This window comes from Cavia porcellus, unplaced genomic scaffold (assembly GCF_034190915.1).
Source record: "Cavia porcellus strain 051 isolate PalLab524CR breed Dunkin Hartley unplaced genomic scaffold, mCavPor4.1 scaffold_28, whole genome shotgun sequence".
Taxonomy (NCBI): Eukaryota; Metazoa; Chordata; class Mammalia; order Rodentia; family Caviidae; genus Cavia; species Cavia porcellus.
In genome coordinates this window covers 51,471,431-51,493,957 of record NW_026947511.1, presented here as the reverse complement: position 1 = coordinate 51,493,957, position 22,527 = coordinate 51,471,431, and the positions used below count along the sequence as shown (strand labels likewise).

General features: G+C 51.5%; 1 protein-coding gene, 2 long non-coding RNA genes and 1 pseudogene across 5 annotated transcripts; 1 reads left to right on the top strand and 3 right to left on the bottom strand.

The window, feature by feature from the left end:
- Positions 1-28: 28 nt before the first annotated feature.
- Positions 29-11,895, top strand: Nfkbil1 (NFKB inhibitor like 1). Of its 3 annotated transcripts, XM_063239214.1 has the most exons (5): positions 29-142; positions 358-488; positions 2,794-3,073; positions 9,437-9,658; positions 9,767-11,895. In XM_063239214.1, the coding sequence occupies exons 3-5, from the start codon at positions 2,806-2,808 to the stop codon at positions 10,333-10,335; spliced, it is 1,059 nt and encodes a 352-aa protein (XP_063095284.1). In that variant the 5' UTR covers positions 29-142; positions 358-488; positions 2,794-2,805; the 3' UTR covers positions 10,336-11,895. The 3 variants fall into 3 exon arrangements, with proteins under 3 accessions (XP_063095284.1, XP_013012338.2, XP_003474032.2); XM_013156884.3 differs by lacking the exon at positions 29-142 and having other exon boundaries at positions 319-488; XM_003473984.5 differs by lacking the exons at positions 29-142; positions 358-488 and adding an exon at positions 2,275-2,453.
- LOC111757971 (large ribosomal subunit protein uL18-like) lies at positions 482-2,769 on the bottom strand (annotated as a pseudogene).
- Positions 6,534-9,475, bottom strand: LOC106028532 (uncharacterized). The gene is made up of 3 exons (XR_002792182.2): positions 9,288-9,475; positions 8,864-8,954; positions 6,534-7,730 (listed from the first exon to the last, which is right to left on the bottom strand). It is a non-coding gene; the product is annotated as an uncharacterized LOC106028532 (long non-coding RNA).
- Positions 11,896-15,212: 3,317 nt separating the features above from the next.
- LOC134473761 (uncharacterized) lies at positions 15,213-22,160 on the bottom strand. The gene is made up of 2 exons (XR_010044184.1): positions 17,534-22,160; positions 15,213-16,262 (listed from the first exon to the last, which is right to left on the bottom strand). It is a non-coding gene; the product is annotated as an uncharacterized LOC134473761 (long non-coding RNA).
- Positions 22,161-22,527: the final 367 nt, after the last annotated feature.

The following is a 22,527-nucleotide window of genomic DNA, read 5'->3' as shown; positions in this document are numbered from 1 at the left end:
TTCACTCAGCCTCCTGCAAGGGTGTCTCCCCCAATCTGATCCTACCATTGATGCTGGTCCTCTTCGCTCACTTCTCACCTAGGCAGTACCCGAAAGGGCCACCTGGGGGCAGCAGAAACCAGGCTCTAAGCTCTGGCGGCAGGTGAGGAGCCTCCCAATGCTGAGCGCCAGGGATGGGGCAGAGCGAGGAGGGGAGGGGGGAGGAGGGGAGCGTCTGTTTGGTAGCAGGAGTACTGGACCGCCGGTCGCATGCGAGGCAGAGGAGATGAGAATGGGGTGAAAAGCTAAGAATGTCGTCGTGCAATGTGCGCTAGGAAAAGAGGACTCTGAGCAGGCTCACTTTCTTCCTCTCTCTAGGGTCTCACTGTGTAACCCAGGCTGGCCCCAAACTCAGGACCTTCCTGCCTCAGCCTCCCCATGCTGAAACTGCAGAAGTGTTTCACTATTCCCGCTCTCCCCATGCCTCTCGTTAATGAGTACCTTAATGAGTAAGTTTGTTGGCGTTTATCTGAAAATCGTCATAGAACTGTTGTTTATTAACTCTCCGCAGAGCTCTGAGAAAGACTGCCTTTGTTGTTGTTGTTGTTGTTGTTGCCTTTTTCCTTTTTATTGGTACCGGGGATCAAACCCACGACTGCCTGCTTGCAAGGCAGGTGTTTATGCCGCTGAGCTAAATCCCCAGCCCCTAAGACTGCCTTCTTTTGAGCTACCCCCTCTTTCTTCTAGGCAAGGGCCACTTTTGGACAGTTCCACTCCATCTTTTTAACTTCTTCAGCTTCTCTTCATGGACTTGGTTGTGTCACACGGCATGAGCTTTCTTATATACCTCCTGTATGTCTGCAGTTAGATGGTTCTTTCTGTACTGAGAGAACTGTTTCCTTAAGCATCTTGGTCTTTTCCCAGTAGGTAACGCATATCATCTGCAATGTTCTGACCCCTAACTCCTTGCTTTCTGAATCATACCCAGAGAACCATTCGGTCCTGTGAGGGACAGATAAGCCTCCACCCACAGCACCCTCCAGGGCTCCAAAAACTTTACGGCCAGTTGTAGTTGTGGCAAGGCCAGCATCCAGAAAGCAGGTAAAGGCACCAGGCTGACCATCAATGCTTTCCGTATTGGATTCATCTTGTCTCCTCCACTTGGCCTTCACAAATCTTGTCAGTGCCAAACCTCTGAGAAGCCTGCAATCCTGCAGCAAGCCAATAGGATATGCTGCAGCCTGAGTTGTAAAGCCATCTTTCGCACCGTATCATGGTAGTGTGTGCACAGATGCTGTGCATATCTCCTGCTATACAGAAATGAGAAAATATGACAAATAACATCTCATTAGTTACATGAACTATCATCCTGTATTTGGGTACACTGTACTTATTTCGTCCTGGACCACCAAGTGTTTCCAAACATCGTAATCAAGCCAGGTGTGGTGGCTCACCCCTGTAAACCCCAGCACTTGGGAGGCTGAGGCAGGAAAATGGTTGCAAGTCCAAAACCAGCCTAGGCTACAAAGTGAGCTCAAGGCCAGCCTGAGCTGCATAGTGAGAGTCTGTCTCAAAAAGACCCCCCTCCCCAAAATATACATACATATAGTAATCAGTTTGCCCTCTCCTCTTCTTCTAAACTTCACTTGGAATTTCTCAAAGTGGCCCTTATTTTTGACACCTTTAAGAAACCTCTGCCTCACACAGTGGACTGTAAACTCTCTGAGGGTCAGCCTGCTGCCAGGAGCACTTCTGAACTTCCAGCACTAGGCACGGGGTGGGCATTTACAGTAGGGTTCTCCCAATATTCATCTCTCTCTCTCTCTCTTACCTCTCTTTCATCTACCTCTTAATCTATGTTTTCCAAGTTCAAAACTCTGCCTACATCTATCTCACTTGCCTTGTCCTATGGTTCTCATAATATATTTCCATCTCTGTGCTCTTTTTCGATCACTCCTTATTCTTGGCCTCACTGTAGTTTTTTGGTTTTCCATTTCCATTGTGATTTTTACCGTCTTTAATCTGTCTGATTTCTCTTTCCCTGTTCATCTTTCCATACGTCGTTGAACCATTCCTCCCTCTCTCAGTTGGGAGGGACCTGGAAAAACATTAAAAACAAGAAAACACCCTCCTTTCTCCCTTGCCTTTTTCTCCCCTGCCTCTCTTCCTGACTTCCTACCTTAGGCGGACCCTGTATTTTAGATTCCTTGGTTTCCTCCCGGAGGCTAATCAAGAAACCAACCGGTCGGGGCGGAAGAACATCCGGTCATGCGCCTCGATGTTCATTTCCGCCCTACAAGTACGCATTTCCGCCAGCCTGGAGTGTTTCCGCCCTCCCCGCCTCCCTCCTCCGAGCATCTTAAACTCAAGCCTGGGCCTACAGCTTTGGAGGCTCTCGGGGGCGGGGGGCAGGTCTGATGAGTAACCCTTCCCTCCAGGTCCCAGAAGAAGAAGCTTCTACGTCTGTTTCGCGGGTACATCATATTCAGTTTCTAGATCGTTATTCGAAATGGTGGTTTTTTAAAATTCAAATTTCTGGGGGTACAAATTTTCTCCATTAGGTCCTATGGCTTTTTCTTTAAGTCCATGATTAAAAATGTACCTGTGCTCTTGAGCCTTAAAGCAATTTTGTAGGCTTTTCTCAAATTTCACACTAACAAATCTGTGACCCCAGAGCCATCCCGAGATGTCTTCAAGCCCCGCATCTGGCGAGGGTCAGCATGCGGATCCCGAGCAGGAGACGCGGGAATAAAGCAGGGGAGCGGCCCCCAGGCCCCGGGCCCTGACCGCCGCCTCCTCTCTCCCGCTCCTCAGCCCGCGCGCGCCATGGCCTCGGCCGCCTCCCGCCGCCACCGCCGCGAGCGCCGCTTCCGCCGCTACTTGTCCGCCGGCCGCCTGGCCCGGGCCCAGGCCCTCCTGCAGCGGCACCCCGGCCTGGACGTGGACGCCGGGCAGCCTCCGCCCCTGCACCGGGCCTGCGCCCGCCACGACGCGCCCGCCCTGTGCCTGCTGCTGCGCCTCGGGGCCGACCCGGCCCACCAGGACCGGCGCGGCGACACCGCGCTGCATGCCGCCGCGCGCCAGGGCCCGGACGGTGAGTGCCGCGGGGAGGGGCGGCGTCCTGCGCCTCCGGCCGGTTGGTCGGAAGGCAGAGAGGGTCGTGGGACCTAGGGAGCTTCCTGACCCTCGGCTGCGGCTGTCGTGGTGCCTGGGGTACAGGGGAACTGTAGCGTCCACCTGGGAGATGTCAGAGGTGCCAGGATCGTGGGCCTGCCGCATAAAGGAACAGTGTGAACCAAAGGAGAAATTAGGATAGTTTGTCGGAAATAAGGAGGGAAGAACAGCTCCTAGATTTCCAGAAGGGGTCCCAAATGCTACCAGAAAGGAGGCTCTTCAGCGGGGTAATTTATCGAGCAAAGTCACAATGCAGTGCGCCTGCGCACACGACAGGGGTCAGACTCCTTCGACCTGTAGGATCATAAGTACAAGGGGAGCGGATCCAATAGGGAAAGGAGGCACACAGTGATGATAGGTGGAAAGAACAGAGGTATTTTCGGGAAGAGACAAGACACAGACCGGACACTTTGCTCGCCCACCTGGGCGTTCATTGCCTGTCCTGATTTTCTGGACCAAGTGGTGCTAGTGACAGTCTAACCCAAGCTGCTGCTCCTCTCCTAGGCGTGCAGGCCTGGCCTCCCTCAGAGATGCGCCTCCAGCCTCACTTCTGATGTCTTGATTTTTGTGCTGCCTTCCTTGAGAGGCCAGACTCTCTCTGACTGTATCTTAGTTCCTAACTCAACTGCCTGCAGCTGCTTCTCATCAGGGCCCTGACCACCTTCGCCAGTGGAGAGCAGGGTCTGATGTTACTGAGGCAACAGTCTTTAAATTTCATCTCTTGCTACATTGATAACTACTTTGCTTCTTGATTCATTACTGGCCTATAGCACAACACACATCCTAGAAGGTAGGCTCGGTGATTGGATTGCCCAGGTTCAAATCCCAGCTCCAACTCTTTTTCTTTCTTGCCTCTCAAGTGCTGGGATCACAGGTGTGCACCACCACACCCAGCCCCAGTTCCACACTTCATAGCTGTGTATTAAGTTGTTGAACTTTCCTGAGGTTTACTTTGCCCATGTGTAAGATTAATGTAACAACAGTGCTTGCTGTGTGCCTGGCACTTTTTATCAAGTGACTCATCCGATCCTCCTAACAGCCCTGTGAGGGAGTCACTGACATTGACCCCATCCCAGGGAGGAGCTGGGCACAGAGAAGTCAAGTCATCTGCTAAAGTCACCCAGCTGTTTAAGGATACGAAAGGGACCCTGTCCCAGGCAGCCTCGCCTCCAAGCGTGTCTGTGCTCCTTCTGCAGACTGTAACTTCATTGTCTGTGTTAACATTGTAGATTTACACATGTCCAAAGTACCCCTGCTCTGACAAGTATATTTTGAGACCAGGTGACAGGACATGATTGGAAGGCTTGAATACAGCGAGCACTCCATGGAGGCTATTGATTGTCGTTCCAGTCCTTATCAGCAGTCTAAACCCCCTTACGCACAGTTTCAAAACTTAAAACCACTCTGGGAATCAGTTTTCATCAGTCTGACACCAAAATTCACATAGTAGGGGCTGGGGATTTAGCTCAGAAGCATAAGTACTTGCCTTGCAAGCGTGCGGTCGTGAGTTCGATCCCAAGTACCAAAAAAACAAAGTCTCTAAAAAACTCATGTAGTGACAGAAACCTAACCTGACCTGAAGAGCTGAAGTGAGACTCTCTATGATTTGTTTTTATCTTACTGATGCCAATATTCAGGCATTTCAGACCAAAACTATTCCAAGAGTTTGCTTCCTGGGGCTGCCTTGAGGGACCCAGACTGTGGGACCGCTGATAACACAGCGGAAGCAGCTCTGGGGAGAGGTGTGGCCCTTCTTACATGCGCAAAGGTGAAAGCCTTTTCCCACCTAGAGTAGAGGGCTCCTCATGGAGGGACACGAGGACACAGCCCAAGGTGTGAGGAGCAGCACGGACTCGGTCTGATTTGCCGCTTGTCCACCCTCCACACCTGTATACAGGCAGCCCCTCCTCCGCAACGCCCCTGCTAAGGTCAGAAGTTTTTTAGTCTTTTGAGACAGGCTCTCACTCTGCAGTTCAGGCTCATCTTGGGCTCACTTTGTAGGCCTGGCTGGTCTGGAACTCGCCACGATCCTCTTGCCTCAGCCTCCTGGGTGCTGGGATGACAGGTGTGTCCCACCATGCCTGGCTTACAACTCCTTACTCTGTTGACGTGTGAAATGCCCAGTGTACTTGCATTTTTTTTAACTTAAAAGCAAAGAGGAAGTTTACCGAGTACAGGTATCAGACTGGCTGCAGAATGTTAGCTAGGATAAAGCAGAGCACCCCAAGAAAGAATGCCAGCAGGTTCAGGAACTTGTCCCGGAGGGAAGCTTGCCTCTGGCCCCCTCTCTGGACCCGCTGTCCTCTCCGGCCTCTCCCCACTCCTGCCACCAGGGGGCCTCCTAAGTCCGGAGTCCAGAAGCCTCCTCCGCTGCCGGCGCCTTTATTCCACTGCCCACCGCGGTGAAATGAAAACACCTTCCTTGAATTGTGACCAGGGTCTTTGCCAGCCGGTTTCCCAGCTTCCCTTGGTGGGTCTAGAGGAAGTGCCAGGCCCGCTGGAGAGGCCGGGCCAGATTTCACACCCCGTAAAACTCTAGTAAAAGGCACTCAACTGCTGGACTTCTGGTGACTCCTTTTTAAAAGTTGGCACCTCCTGGTAAGTGTCCTTAGCCAGCAGAGACCCTGAACAAACACACCCTGGGCAGGCGGTAACTGTTCTCTCCACAGACCGAGAGTTGGCATTGCAAAATGAGGTCATTTTTTCACACTCTTGGTAAAAGCAGTAAAAGCCAGCGCCAGCCTATTCTGTTTTGTTCTGCTTTTCTTTTGCTGACATGACCCTCACTGCGCTGCAGTTCTGTACCAGGCATTTCCCACCCGCTGCCCACTTTGAGCTGCCGTAGCGTCCAGGTGGGTCCCACTCCCCTTTCCAGCCCTGGGTCCTGCTGCACACAGGACCCCGTGACTGCAGCCGGAGGAGGCGCTGTCTTCCATGACCCTCGGCACATCATCCTTCCTGGCAGGCTGACTCCTTCCTGGCCCCTTGCCTTCCTTTTATCTGATTTTCACTTTGCTTAGTGTTAGGGTCCCTTCCAGCCCAGCACAGCTTTTTGCTTTTTTGAGACAAGGTCTTGCTGTGTAGCCCCGGCTGGCCTCAAACTTGCAGAGATCCTCCTGCCTCAGCTTCCTGAGTGAGGGAATGACTGGCATGCGCCAGCACACCCGGCTCCAACACTGACCTTTTTGAAAGTGTGTTTGGGGTTGAGGTGTTTCTAGCCTAGCACGAAGAGAATATAGATTCAATCCTCAGCACTACAAGGAAAGGTGAAGAGTGTGTCCTTTTTCCAATTAATGTGCCAGTGCCCTGGAAGTAGAATTCCTGTCTTATGCATTAGGGGAAGGCAGTACTTCCCTCACAAAGACAAAGTAAACTTTTCTTCCTTCCACAAAATTTTTTCATTTTTATTTTTTCCTGTATGAAATATAGTAATTAATGAACATTGAGAAAAGTTGATCTTTACTGCTAAATTGATACTAACATTTCAAATACTAGAGAGTGATGAGATATGTAATACATGATGGAACACTTGGCTCATGTAGAGAAAAAAAGAGCTCTGCCTCACGCCTGACTCAAAATGTAATTTCCAAAGCTGGGTGTGGCAGCACATACCCTGTACTGCCAGCCACTCAGGAGGCCGGGGCAGGAGGATTACTTGAGCCCAGAAGGCTGTGGGTGGTTCTATTTCTTTTTTTAAGTGATGTCAGATGGACTTGGTGGCACACGCCTGTCATTCCAGCACTTAGGTTGGAGCCCACTGCCTGGGCCCGGGGTTCAGTCCCCTGGCAGGGGGTGGGACTTACATATTTGTTTCCAGCACTAGGGATTGAACCCAAGGCCTCTGCACTGAGCTACATCTCAATCCCCCCCACACACTTTTTTTTGTCTTTTTGAGACAGGGTCTCTATGCAGTTTCAGGCTGGCCTTGAGCTCACTTTGTAGCCCAGGCTGGTCTCAAACTCACAACGATCCTCTTGCCTCAGCCTCCCCAGTGCTGGGATTACAGGCGTGAGCCACCATCAATCCCCCTTTTTTTGAGAATTTATTTTTATCCCGAGGCAGGATCTTGCTGAGGCTCTAAATTGCCCAAGTTGGCCTCTTGGCCTCAACCTCTCAGAGTGCAGGGATTAGACACAGACACGTGCTGCCCTGGGTGGTTTTGTTTTGGGTTTGTTTTGTTTTGTTGCTTTTTTCTTTTCTTTTATTTTTTTGGTATATGTTTGACTCAGAAATTCCGCTTCTGAAAATCTACCCCACACGAAAAGAAAACTCTAACAAGTCCACAAAGATATATGTGTGAAACCGAAGGCTTTGGAAACAAAATTTGTCAGTGAGGAGTGGGGAGAGTTGTTTGTTTTGCGCAGTGGAACCCTACACAGTCATCATGAAGAATGAAGTAGGCCGTATATTCTCGTGGAAAATATACACGGGGTGTTGAACACGAAAAGTGAGACCAGGCGGTGCGGGCAGCAGCGGACGACCGCGTGTCTGCGTCTGTTGGTCTTCTGTGTGCGTTTGTGTGTGCCAAGACACGACTGGGATGGCCGCAGCAGTCTGTTCATCCTGAGCAGTTATTCCTTAAAAAGGAAAGGAAACCCATCTTAGTTATGTCACTGTCACATTAAAATAGCAATTAAATAAAACTGAAATGAAAAAGACACCTACCACCCCAGCACCTAAAAACTAGAATTTTTCCACTCTCGTTTTTTTTCAAACACTGGATTTGGTGTTTTTCTTTTTCTTTTCTTTCTTTTTTAACTTTTTTATTTAATTTTTGTTTTTCAGATGGGTTTTCCTATGTTGTTCAGGAGGTCCTCTGCTCCTGGGCTCAATCGCCCCTCCTACCTCAGCTTTCTGAACAGCCTGTGCTGTAGGGGCACCCCAGGCTGGATCTCTTCACTTGGACTGTTGTGATCACATCTTATAAACAGCCCTGCAGCCAGATTTTTCACACGCACACATCATTTGTAGTGGCCATTTAGTGTTCTGTACCATGCTTTGCTTACCATTCTTTCTAGGCAGAAGCCTTCTCCTTCTTACCTGAGTGAGACCCCCCTGCAAGCCTGGGCACCCCTCCCTTCTCGAGCCCAGTGGGACTAAGCAGTTGAAGACAGGACAGGCGCTCTCTGGGTGGAACGAGTTAGGAGGACTTGTGACTGGTTGCAGCAGCAGCACTGCGGAGTGGGGTGCTCTTGCCTCACCATGCTGGGGTGGGGGAACCTCAGTAGCCCAGGCTGGGGCGCTCTGTCTTCCTGCCTTCCTGGCAGTGACGGAGCAGCCCTTCCCCATGCCATCCCTTAAACTTTCCAGCACTACCAACCGAAGGCTTCACGGCTGCAGCCCATTTCCTCCCACCCGGGGACAGAAAGTAGGTCTACAGGAAGGCGGGCCACCTCCCCTGCCTCCTCTGTCCCCGGCTGAAGGAGGCAGTTGGCCACAGTGGTGAGCCTGGGCTCGGCGATGACGCTAGGTCAGTTTGACCAGACACTGGACAGGGTCCGAGTTCAGGGAGAAGGGTGCTCCCATTCCTAATTGCTCCCAGCCCCCAGGAGAGGCCGCCACCGGCCCTCAGCCCTCCTCAGTGAGCAGTCTTTGCAGAGAGCTTGCTCTGCTGTCGGCCCCATTTCCGAGGCTCAGACTCACTGCTGGTCCCCAGCGTCCCTTGTGTAAGCCGGGGGTAGGAACCTTGCCCTGCAAACAGGTGTCTTACCCAACTGATCGGAAGTGACAGGGAATATTCTTGTATACGTGAATGGGTACAAGGTGGACGATTCCGATCTTTTGCTCGTCTGATGTATAGTCTTGGGTGAAAAATTCAGTAAGGGATGTTAGTGACAATATTTTCAACCCAGGAGTGGAAGACACAGGATTTTGACATTGTCCTAGGTGGCTGGAGTCAGGGCCAGAAAATGTCCTTTTACACAGCAGAGCGCAGAGCATACCAGTTGTTGAGGGTACGAGCCAGAAGGTTTCAAAGAACCACAGACTCATGGTGCGCATGAACTATTGGGAAATATTTGTCCGGGGGATTATTGTCTATGCTATGCGGGCCCCCCTTTTTTGATACTGCAGATTGAACCTAAGGCTACATCTCTTCTTATTTTCTGTTCTGAGATGAGATCTCGCTAAGTTACCCGAAAGGCCTTGCAGGCTCTCCCTGCTCATCCTCTGGAGTAGCCGGGCTTCCCTCCCTGTCAGGGGAGACCAAGGAGCTCAGGACGGCAGGCAGCCGGGCGCCAAGCCCGAGTCGCAGGAAGTTCACCTCTTTCCGTTCTCCCGACAGCCTACACAGCCTTCTTCCTGCCACTGCTGAGTCGCTGTCCCTCTGCCATGGGAATAAAGAACAAGGATGGGGAGACCCCTGGACAACTTCTGGGCTGGGGGCCTCCCTGGGACTCTGAGGAAGAGGAGGAAGAGGAGGAAGCGTCCAAGGAGCAGGAATGGAGGCAGAAGTTGCAGGGCGAGCTGGAGGACGAGTGGCAGGAGGTCATCGGGAGGTTTGAAGGTGAGGACACCTGCCCGTGCCCACTGCATGGCTCCCCACGCCGGGCACCTATGCACGTCCCGCCTCCCATGCTCACAGCCCACCTCCCCCACCTCGGCCTCCCTGCAGATGATGCTTCCTGGGACCCCCGGGACCCTGAGTCCTTCTCAGCCTGGTCGGATCGCCTGGCGCGGGAACACGCCCGGAAGCAGCAGCAGCAGCGGGCAGCGCCGCCCTGCAGGCCCCCGCGGGCCGAGGGCGCCAGGCACACCTGGCGCCAGGTCGAGGAGGAGCAGCGCCTTTTCCAAGAGCGGGCCCGGGCCAAGGAGGCCGAGCTGCGCCTGAGCCGGGCCAGAAGGGCGCGGGAGGCCGGCGGGGATCAAGGACGAGGCCCGGAGCGGGCCGGGCTAGGAGGCGTGCAGCGGAGCAGCCTGTGGCGCTTTGGGGACGTGCCCTGGCCCTGCCCCGGCGGGGGCGACCCGGAGGCCATGGCCGCAGCGCTGGTGGCCAGGGGCCCCCCCTCGGAGGAGCGGGGCGCCCTGCGACGGTACCTGCGGGTCCAGCAGGTCCGCTGGCACCCCGACCGCTTCCTGCAGCGATTCCGGAGCCAGATCGAGACCCAGGAGCTGGGCCGCGTGATGGGGGCCGTGACGGCGCTGTCTCAGGCACTGAATCGCCACGCCGAGGCCCTCAAGTGACCCCGGGGGTGCAGCAAGGACGCCAGGTCGGGGATGGGGCCGGAGAGGGACAGGCAGTGCCGCGGGTGGGGCGGAACTGCAGCGGTGGCGGTGCAGCTGCGTGGGCCTCTGCCTGCCACGCAACTCCGCCGTTTCCAAGTGAGACCGCTCGGAGCAGCCTCGCTCCCGGCTCCTCTGCCTGTTTCCACTGCTATGGTTTTCACCGCCCATGACATCGCCTTCCCCACCCTCCTGCCGAAAGCCGCAGCTCCTACACACCGGTCTGGGATGTCATGCACAGGGCCAGCCCCGTGGGCCCTGGGCCTGGGTGGGCTCCGCCTCGCCCTGCCCTGCTCTGCCCTGCTGGGTGGGGGTCCTGCCCACCCCACAGTCTGCAGCCGCAGGAGTGAGAGGTGGGAACAGAGGCAAAAGGGGAACAGAACCAATTTCCCGCCCACCCCTCGCTGCCCAAGCAGAACCACATCCTCCTCCCCGCCTAACACCCGGTCCCCCAACACAGGGCTTCCCCTTTGCTGAGTCACTGAATGAGCCAAGTTGGGGGGCCGCTGGTGTCCGGGGGGATCATAAGGCTGCGGAGGACAGGATAGAAGTGGCAGGGATGGAGGAAGAGCCCTTCGGGGAGCAGAATTTCAGTGGCTAAAATTAGCATGGGGAAGGAGGAGGAAAAGGCCAGATTATGTAACCCGGGTTATCTGGTCTTAGGCAACCAGAGGTCCGCACCCTCGTGGGGCTGCTCAGCCCGCCTCCACCTCCATGGTGCCACCGGCCAGGCCCCAGCTCCTCCACCACCCCTGCCATCCTGAATGGGGCCTCCCCTCAGGGCAGCCCAGACTCAGCTCTGAGACAGACATCGCCTTTCCCAGGAACTGGGACTGAAGGCCTGGGGTTCCGTGGAAGGGAGGAGGAAGCATGCGGCTCAGACCTGGAAGCAGCTCGGAGACTGTAGACATAGCCCTGCTGCTGTTCCCCTGGGTACAGCAGGGCTCAGAGCAGGCTGAGGGGCAGGTGCTGTGCCTCAGGTCAGAGGAGCCCCGTAGTCACCACGCTCGGGCCAGAGCAGGCCACCCTGCGGGGGCAACTGATGAGGGACAGGAAGGGCAGCCTGTAGTTAAGGAGGGGACCAGGCAGACAGGAGCATGGGGGCGCTGGGGAAAAGGGCCTGTGAGAGGAAGCTGCTGTGATTCAGAGAAGACGCTTCACACTGTGAGCAGCCCAGTCCATCCGGTTCCTCTAGCAGGCGGGAGATTTCGGAAGTGGCATGCAAAGAGCCCCGGCGTGGCACACTAGGGGGTTAGGGTTCAGATCCCTGAGCCAGGTGGGGGTTGAGTGAGAAGTAAGTGGCAGAAAACGGGTCCCCAGCTCACTCCTCCACCCAGGCTCTCCTAGGTCTTGGTTACATAATTTCCCATTCTGCAAGAGTTATATAAAACCAAAGTAAGTGAGGCCTTGGTGCCTGGGCCCCCAGACCTCCGTCTTCTCAACGTCCTCCCTGGTGTCTGGCCCCCAGCCCCGATGGGGGTTCCCCTGAGATAAAGGCTGCTCACTTTCTCTGACCACACAGTTTCCGCTTCTGTGTCTCTTGTTTCCTAGGCTGATAAAAATACTGAGCCCTAGAGGCCTTGGCTTCCTCTGACCCTCTGGTACCAGGCAGCAGGCATCCTGTCCACCACCGTGGGGGCTGGGCCAGGCTCGGGATCCCCAGGGCTGACTCAGGGCCCACAGTGAAGCACTGGGGAGGTGGAAGTGTGCAATCTCTGGTCCCTTGAGCAGGGACCAAGGCTGGGGCTCCATGGACAGTGCATTGGGGTTCAGTTTGAGAAATGGAATTGGGAAGAGGCAGGTGGGGTTGGGAAGAGGGTGGGTCTGGGGACTTGGTGAGGAAACATTCAGGTCCAATTAGGATCGGAAAAGGATCCAAGAGGGATTCTGTTAGGTGCAAGTTAGTGAGGCATCACGGCCCAAGGATAGATTCAGACTCCATTTTAAGCACATGATGCCCTGCAGGACCGGCCAGCAGCCTTCCAGAAAGACTCACTGGATACAGAAAAGGAGGCTCCAGGGGTGCCTCCCTGCAGGGTGGGCCAACAGGCAGGAGCCCTGTGTGCCAAGGTAGAGGTCAGAAAACACCGTGTATGCCTGGGAAGCTGAGCCCTGGTGGGGCAGGCACCCGGTGAGAGGACCTGAGGTGAAGGCAGAGGTCAGGGATTTGGGCGTTATTGGCCCTGGGGACATCTGCAGAGGAAGGACAGGAGAGTCCAGTCCTAGAGGGAAGAAGTCACAGTCAACTTTAGATGCCCACAATGTGCTAGTGGCCCTTTGTCTGCACTCAGGCATCCTGCTGTGGGGGCTCAGGACCGTGCACCCTGCACCTTGGCCTGCTGAGGGCTGAAGGAAGGAGCCGAAAGGGGCCGACAGAAAGTGTCTCCCTGACCGTCTCTGCCCTCCTGTCTTCCTCAACCTTATTCCCCTCCAAGCAAGTCATAAACACCAGACTCCTCTTCCCCAAAGCCCTGGAAAGTAGAACTATCCTTTCACGAAGCCAGACATAAAACCTAGAAGTACTCTAGCTTTCCTGCTGCCTTTCCATGTGAAAGCTGGCCGTGAGATAATTCTTGGCCAGCAAGCAGGTCAGCAAACCCTAGTTGCGGGGGGTCCTGCCCTGTACCAAGGGGAAGGGGTGCCACACCGAGAAGACACCAAATGGGCCTTGCTGAGTTTTCCCACCGAGGCTGTGTCCATCCTTAGCTGATACCCTTTTCCTCTAATTACATCTCCACATCTGTTCATTCTTCATCATCTAAGCATAAAAATAGCTTTTGGGTATGATGGTGCACACCTGTAATTCCAGCTACTCAGGAGAAGGAGGGAGGAGGCATGTGTTCAAGTCCAGCCTGGGCCATGTAGCAAAACTCTGTCTCAAATTTTAAAAAATAAAGACAAAAATGGGCTTGGAAGACTGAGTGTGGTGGTGCGTGCCTGCAATCCCGGCACTTTGGAGACAGGCAGGAAGATCACCACGAGTCCAGGGTTAGCTACGTAGTAAGTTCAAGGCCAACCTGAGCTAAGTAGTGAGACCCTGTCTCGAAAAAAGGAGTGGCATTACGTAAACTCATCTGACTCCAGCTCACACACTTTCTACTCAAGACTTCAGTGTTGACCAAGAAGCAAACAGATTACCGACCTGGAGGAGACACAAAGTCACAGCGTGTGATAGGAGATCCTGATACAGGGGAATGAAGCTCTCAGCCCACTACACGTCAGGGCCAAGTTCACACTCTCCAAAATAGAAGAATGAACGAACTTTAGGAACAACGGAGGTTAAGAGCAGAATATATTTATTGAGAGAAAGAAAGCGTCTGAGAGACAGAAGGGGTCCCGAGCAGGTTGCCAAGGACTTTGTTTTTTCTAGGGATTTTTATAGAGTAAAACCATGGGTAAGACAGGTTCAAGGTAGAGAAAAAGGGAACCCATAAAAAAAAGGGCATAAGGTGGCACAGAACTATTGTTACAGGCAGCTGAGTTAGAAATACTGTAGGCAGTGAGCCCGCCCGGCTGGGTCCTCCAAGGAGCCAGTGCAGAAGCCCAGATTCCTTACAACTGTGGGGGACACAGACACCTCCTGCATGGCCAGGACAAAAGATCAAACAAATACACCTACATCCTAAGGACTGATACTCTAAATAGGTCCTATCACCCCAAGGAAGCCAGGAGTCACCACCCCAGTCCCCCAGGGGAAGAGTCACTGCTCCCTGAGAATGCCCGCTTTCTAGGTGACTGCTTCCCCATTCGTTCCAGATTTGATCAATTTTACCTGAGCAATGAATCTTTTTGTTAAACACAGTTCTGCCCTACATTATGTCCACCTCTTGAGTTCCCTTTTTCCCCATCTTGAACCCATGTCACCCTCATGGTTTTACTCTATAAAAGTCCCTAGAAAAGACAGACCCTTGGCAACCCACTTGGGATCCCTTCCGTCCCTAAGACAGAAGCTTTCTTTCTCCCAGTAAGTATATTCTGCTCTTAACCTCCATAATTCCTAAAATTCATTCTTCCATTTTAGAGAACACACATTGGTATCTGACATGCAGTGGGCTGGGAGTTTCATTTCCCGTATCATTTGCAGATCTCCCACCGAGACTATCGGACGGACAGAGGTGAGAGCTTGCCTTTGTTCCATAGACTCTGGCCTGGAGCTCATTTAGGCAGCAAATTTTCATGCTTCAAATTTTGCTTTTATTTATTTATTTATTTATTTATTTATTTATGTTTTGCTTTGTATTTTGCCATTGTTTATAATTGCTTTGTCTCTTACATAGCTTTGTTAAAATAATGGTAAATCTAAGTTAAAACATGGGAAAATTATAAGGTTATGATATTTCTTTAATGGGACATTTTTATTATTTTGTCCTTGTACATGTTAAATTTAAATTAGTTGCTAAAGTTACTGGTACTCCTTGCTTGACTATATTTGGACAATAGCACTAGAGAGAGAATGTCAGACTATCCTTAACAGACTTTAATATAAACTTCTGTAAAATGGGTCTTTGTAAATGAAATCTAGCTGAGACTTAGAAAACACATGTGTCTACAGTGAAACAGGGACTCCTTGCACCGATGAACAGCGCTCGGCTGTGGCCACTCTCACGGCCTGGAGGACAGGCTTCGCGGAGACAGCAGCTCCGATCCGCCTCTGCTCTAGAGGCGGGGTCAGGCCTGTTCTGCTTCAGTTTCTTTCTTTGGCTTTATTTCTACTCATTTCCCCACTTTGTACTTTCCTTACAGAGGCATGTAAAATTCAGAAAAAATAGATTCTTCCAATCTTCTCCCTCTGTCGATGTCCGCTCCCGGCCGGCAGGAAGGACACACGACAAAGTCTGGTAGTGGACAACCTTTTCTTTTTATTTTCCTTCTCCGTACAGCCTGCCCTGGGTTCTCCCAGCTGAAGCCTCCTCTGGTCCGCTCCCCGCGGCTCCTTTTGTGCTTCAGTCTGCCCCAAAGCCTCTACCGGTCCGCTCTCCGCGGCTCCTTTTGGGCTTTTACTTCTGGGCTTCTACCTGGCTTCTTCTTCCGCCCAGGGGTGGCACCGGTATATATACGGGTACAGTGTCCAATCATGTTAAAGTAAGCAAGGCAAGCTGATTGGCTAACATCATCAGTTGCCAGGCAGACTATATTGTTGAGCGGGTTGTTTACGCGGTAAGCAGGAAACTAACATATTCGATGGGAGGGGTAATCTACCTCAGGCTTTGCTCTTTACCACAGGCCGCACGTCCGCCGCGCAAGGCGAGCTATCACAGACGCGGCTCCCAACATCTCCCCCTATTTTATTTTTTATGAATGTGCGCATCGTAGCCCTTCCTGGACTGGGTGCAGAGGCTTATGCCCTATGTGTAGGTCCACCGTAGGTCCTTGGCTTAGACCCTGGTTGGCCATGCCATGGTCTGCCAAGGCCCTGAGGCCCTCGTCCTTTTTCTAGGGCCAGGCACAAACTGGACGGAACCTGGATGCACACAAGCTTGCACTCATTTCCTCTCCGTAAAGAAATCCCCTCGGAGAGAAATTTAGACCTGGGCAGCATCTAACAGTCCAGCGGCTTACGTGCAGGATGGGGTAGGGCCTGGCTTAGGTCGAGTCGTGCTGGGGAGGCACGCTCTTACCCGTCATTGACTCACCTACCCTGCTGTGTATTGTCACCTTATGGAGGAGAATGAGGGATGCCCGCCATATCTAGACTCGGTCGTGGGCCAATTGAGCAAGCCATGCATATGCCTGAGGATCTTCTTGTCCATTTCGGGCTACCGCTATTTCTATTCATCTTATTGGTTGGTCTGTGATGGATCTCCAGTAGGGCAGGTCTGATCTTCAGTCGAGGGCTTTGTTGCCCGTGTCAGTCTCTCCGGTATCCACAGTGGTTCTCGTCCCGGTTCCTGTGGGAAAACACAAACCGCGCCTCGGTTCCAGCTGATTACCGGATCCAGGCCCATCCATTGTCATGCCATAGATAACCGCGCCTTTGGAGGCAGGCCTTGGCTTACTCCCCCTTTTTGTTTTTTATTTTTTATTTTTTATTTTTATCTTTTTCGTTTTTTTTTTTTTTTTTTTTTTTGTCGGTACTGGGGATCAAACTCACGACTGCCTGCTTGCAAGGCAGGTGCTTATGCTGCTGAGCTAAATCCCCAGCCCCCATTTCCTCGACCGGCGTTTTTCTCAGCCTGCTCGGCAGAGAACTCTGCGTACCAGGCTCGCCAATCCAGGTAACTACCCGAGGGCAGACACGCCTTTGCCAGCTGAATCCAGTCCGCGGGGGTGAGGGGCCCAGAAGACAGATTCTCCAGCATGGCAATGGTGTAAGGCGCAGTCGGCCCAAAGGTTGTAACTGCATTTTTAAGTTCTCTAATCTGCTTTATCTCAAAAGGCTCCCATACATTGCGTCCCTGGCCCATAGCTACTTGTACAGGAAATATCCCGTAGGGGCCACTATCTATCCCAGGTGGATGTACCTCATGAGACAAGCGTCCCCCCTGCCAAAGCCGCCTGTAAAAATACCGACCCGCCGGCGGCGGAGCATAAGACAGCGGCCGTGATTGGGCGGAAAATGGGGGCCCGTGCATCACTTCCTGTTCTGGCGAAAGGGGAGAGAGCTCCCAGGCGGCCGCCTCGTGGCGAGGAATCGCCTCCGGAAACGGCCCCCAAGGTGGGGCGGAAGGCTTCGCCTCCCTCTCGCGCCGGGGAGCGCTCAGGAGCTCTCTACTCCTCCGCAGACCAGGTTGAGCAGAGCGCAATTCGCGGGGCAACGCTGGAAAAGAACCCTGCGACTCCTTATTGAGCGATTTAGGCTCCTGACAGCTGGTCTCTTTGGCCTCCTTGCCATTCAACTTTCCCTCGTCCTCGGAGTCAGACGACTCCGAGGCTAGAGCCCCGTCCTCCTCCTTAGCATCCTTGTTCCCCTTGACGGACCCCTCTCGGGAGCTCCCTGACTGGGCCTGCTCAGATACCCTGCGTACTTTTGTAAGCTCTTGAGAGCTTTCTCCACAACCACCCTCGCTCTTAGTGTTGCTACCTAACATGTTTCCCATCTTTTAATATGTTACTCACCGCGTGAGGCCCAAGGAATCCGCCACTTACGCGTGAGCCTGAGGGGAGTCTAAAAGCCCTGTAGGTGCGCGCCACCCAGAGCCCAGGCTTATCCCCAACTCACCTGTCTCGCAGCTCTGTACTGGAGCGTTGTCCACTTCCACGTCTCGGGGGTGATCAGTCCCCGTACGGGCCACCAAATGTCGATGTCCGCTCCCGGCCGGCAGGAAGGACACACGACAAAGTCTGGTAGTGGACAACCTTTTCTTTTTATTTTCCTTCTCCGTACAGCCTGCCCTGGGTTCTCCCAGCTGAAGCCTCCTCTGGTCCGCTCCCCGCGGCTCCTTTTGTGCTTCAGTCTGCCCCAAAGCCTCTACCGGTCCGCTCTCCGCGGCTCCTTTTGGGCTTTTACTTCTGGGCTTCTACCTGGCTTCTTCTTCCACCCAGGGGTGGCACCGGTATATATACGGGTACAGTGTCCAATCATGTTAAAGTAAGCAAGGCAAGCTGATTGGCTAACATCATCAGTTGCCAGGCAGACTATATTGTTGAGCGGGTTGTTTACGCGGTAAGCAGGAAACTAACATATTCGATGGGAGGGGTAATCTACCTCAGGCTTTGCTCTTTACCACAGGCCGCACGTCCGCCGCGCAAGGCGAGCTATCACAGACGCGGCTCCCAACATCCCTCTTAGTTAAGCCCATAGAAGTGAGCGTTTGCTAACCCTGAAGACAGGGAAGTCATCTGAAACAAGGGTCATGCACCCCATCTGTGGGTCGGATGAGACCTCGGGATTGTGCCCGTCTGGGAGAACGCACTTAAAAGCCAGGTCTCGGCTTACTGTTCTGGGAAACATCTCTTTGAGAGATGGAAGCTGAGACACGGTGGGGAGAACCGGCTTCCAAGTGACAGCAGAAGCAGCACACGGACGGCTCCCACACACAGTTAGAATGCTGAGGCTCTCCAAACTTTCAAGCTGTGGACTTTAAACCTTTATTGTAAATTCACAAAGCACTAAGTAAGGACCTTGCTCAGGCTTTTAGCTGCGCTTTACAGAACTTTGACACATGGTGGTTACTCTGCCAGCTAATCACTGTGACAGCTGTCGCTCCTAAAAGCAGAGGACAGATTCCCCAGCGTCTGTTTGGTGAAGCCCCACTGAAGCCAGTGGGCAGTGGAGTCACGGAGTATCGACCAGACGGACAGCTGCGGTCCTTTCTGGAGACTGATCTCTGGTTGTGTGGGCCAGAGCAAACTGAGAACAACTGAGGCCCAGATGCCCAAGCTTTCCTCTGTGGCCTTGGCTCCCCAACCGCAAAAACCTCCCCTTACCTATCCACTTAGGTCTTTCTGCTAGTAAACTAAAGGCGTTCCCCAAACTTTTCAGGCAGTTCGACTATCTCAAAAATTAGGCTGAGGCTTTTTAAATTTCAAAAGAAACTAGCAGAGAATGCTTTGCATTTTTGCCTTATATATATTGAGTAAATAGCCTTTTCTGTGTGCCTAGAAGACTGATAAAATGTGATTGCTAGATGATAGTTTATAAGTTTAATCTGTGAACTTCAAAGTTATAAGAATTTTAAAAAGTATAGCCATGTCCCTCTACTGGAAAAGAGTCCCTAGATAATTAGAGGACACAGATGCCTTGAAAAACGTGCCTGAAGGCCTCGGGTAGAGTTCCTCAAGTTTATTTGTTGTCTCTATTTCCCAGGGAATCTCCTTCACAAAACAAGAAATGTTTTACCTCACCTTTGTACAATAAGCAAAAAGTTATGCTGCCTTCTTTAAGCATTCTTAGGGAAACAAAGTTCACAAGCTACCTGGGAAGATAAGATTGCTCACCGGGCCAGCAGGCCGCCAGGTCAGGGTGGATGAATTTATCTTCCACTCTCTCCAGAGAACATCCACCTGCCCTGGAGCAGAATCAACCCCAGGGGCGCCTGAGGACATTTATCAAATAGGAACAATAAGGGACGCCCCACTTGTCTGCTTTTTGCATAGTCACATAGCTTGATTTCAAAGTTTCATGTACTACAGGGCTAGGGACAGAGCTCAGGAAAGTTCCTGAGTTCGGTTCCTGGTCCTGAAAAAAGGTTTCATACGCGTATGCCTTGCTTTTATTTACATTACAGCCCTGGGCAGCTCCATGCCTGAGCCCCTCAGTCCTTTGGAATGGGCTCTTAAGCACTGGAAGGTGTCCGACCCTTCCACGTTCATAAAGGGCGGTTAGCATTTCTCTGCAGGTGTGTGTGGCCTACCTACCCCCTAGAGGAACGCAGAAGGAAGTATTAGTTATGATGTTCTTTTACAACTGAAATCATATTGCAAGAAAGAGGAAAAATGGTTACAACTGCAGTATGTTAAAATTTTCTTCACGTTAAAAGGTAATTCTTATCTATGCTCCAGGTATAATGATAATCCTTATGAGACCACTCCGGTTCACAGGTCTCTCTCCAGTGACTTACAGCAAATTAAGCTAGAACTAGGAAAATTTTCAGATGACCCAGACAAGTACATTGACGTCTTTAAAAGATTTACTCAGACCTAGGAGCCAGGCTGGAAAGATATAATGTTGCTCTTAAATCAGATATTTACTTCTAGTGAGAAGGAGGCAGGCTTACAAGCTGCTATTGCCTTTGGATATTAAATATCATCTGTTACTTTTAGAAGGCTAGAAGATAGACAGCCGGGAACCACCAGTTCCCACTGGGGCACAAGCAGTCCCCACCCAAGACCCCAGGGGCCGGACAACAATACAGGAGATTGGAGCAGGAGACTTTTTCAAGTATGTATTTTTGAAGGTCTAAGAAGGACAGAAACCAAGGCTTCTGGTTATTTTAGGTTGTCAGCTATTTCTCTGGAAAAAAGTGAAAACCCCTCTGACTTCTTAGATCATTTATCAGAGGCAATAATAAAATGTATGTCAATAGATCCTGATTCCATAGAGGGACAGATTTTGCTTAAAGATATGTTTATTACTCAGTGAACTACAGATATTAGAAAAAGCTATGAAAGATGGCCTTTGCTCCAGACAGTTCACTTGATACTTAGTAAAAACAGCTTCCTTAGTACTCTGTAATCAGGACTGGGAGAAAACCAGAGAGAGAAAACGGAATGGCTGCCTTTATTGTGGCCTTAAAAAATATGGACCTCGGGCCCGGGGTTTAGCTGAGCGGTAAAGTGCCTGCCGGGCAAGTGCCAGGTCATGAGTTCAATCCCTAGGACCAAAAACAGAAAAAGAAAAAGAAAAAGAACCCACAGATCTTAAGTCTGATTCTCAGGGTTTCACGAAGAACTGGATGATGACACCCACCTGCTATCGCTGCCACAAGCCAGGCCACTTTGGGAGGGACTGCCTTAAAAAGCACCCATGCCATGCCCCACTGCACAGGGGACCACTGAAGGTCAGACTGCCTGCCCTCTGAGGCCAAGGCCCCGGAGTTCAGACCCATCCTGGCCTGTCCTATCAGCTGATCCAGCAGGACTAAGGATCTCGGGGCACTTGTCTCCTCTCTGGCCAGACTTGTCATCTCTGCCTGTCCCCTCCCAGAGGGGCCCCCAGTAACCCTGACGAGAGGTTAAAAAGTCAGCCGGTTGCTGAACGTGGCACAGGCCTGTCCTTCTCAGCTCTGGCCTTCCTTCCAGGCACTGTACCTCAACGCAGCCACCAAAATACAGGCTGCTTAAGCTGTGAGTGGATGACTTTCTCTTCACTGACTGTTTTAGTTATGCCTAAAAGCCCGACTGCAGTGCTGGAGAGGTTTTGTGCTGCAATGTATATCCAAGTTACCAACTAATCAAATGATGCTGAGACTGGTTTTTACGAACATAGTGCACATTGTTGTTCATATATAAAAATTTAAAAGAGTTTCATTTTTCAAAATAAATAATCCTACATTATCAAAAATTTAGAGATAATTATAGCTAAAGCTAGAAGAATTTGTGACAAAATGTCAGCCTCCATCAATAAAAGGACCCAAGAACCAATGAGTTACAATTGCTGTAACTTAGAAACAGATTCTAAACTTAACTATCAGCCCTACTGCTCATGCTTTGATTATTTATACCTTTTAGACTAACTTTGATTCTACAAGCTTTGATTAAAATTGTTGTTGCCGAAAGATGCCAAACCTCAAAGCATCATGTAGATGAAACCAATAATATGCTAGATTCCTTTCAGATTCTTCCTACTGGGATCACCAGATGCTGTCCAGAGAGTTATGTGATATAGATATTGAGGCCTTGACTGTACCCAATGAGTCTTAAATGACACTGCAACTGATCTCTTTCTTTTAGATAAAAAATAAAATTAATGAGACAGGCTGTCCTCTAAAATCTGATGGTATCAGACATCCTGACAGCAGCACAGGGGTCACTTGTGCAACTGTAAAAACTGAGTGCTGTGTATACATTCCTGATTCTTCTGCTAATATCTCAGTAGCTTTCAAAACATTAGACAACAAATTAACAACACATCAGACTCTAAAATCCCCCTGGGTCTTGTCTTTTTACTCCTTATGGGAAGCCATCACTAGCTCCTCTAGGTGGAAATCTTTGTGCTCACAATTATCCTAATAATTCTACTATTTGGCCGATGCATACTTAGTTGTTTCTTTGCTTTTTTTCCCCTCCAGACTTAAAACTGTGTATCTACCCAAGATTTAAAGATGCCCAGGGCCAGGGGTTTCGCTTAGCAGCATAAGCACCTGCCTGGCAGGCGCAAGATCATGACTTCCAGCCTTGGTATCAAAAAAAAAAAAAAAAAAAAAAAAGATAAAGATGCCCGACATCTGTGAGGCCCCTAGATAAAATCTCTGCAGAAGTTAGCTCTGACTGCCTTTTAACAACTACTTCCCCCTTCAGCCTGAAAGAGCCAGATGGGTCACAGCAATCCAGGGAACTTCTTCAGAGGCAGGATGTAGCAGGCAACGGAGTTAGTTAGAAATACTGTAGGCAGTGAGCCAGTGCTGGGTCCTCCAAGGAGCCGGAGCAGAAGCCCAGACACCTTGCAACTCTGAGGGCCAGGTCTCAGGACAATAGACAAATGCACCTACATCCTAAGGACTGATACTCTAAATAGGTCCCTGTCACCCCGAGGAAGTCAGGAGTCACCATCCC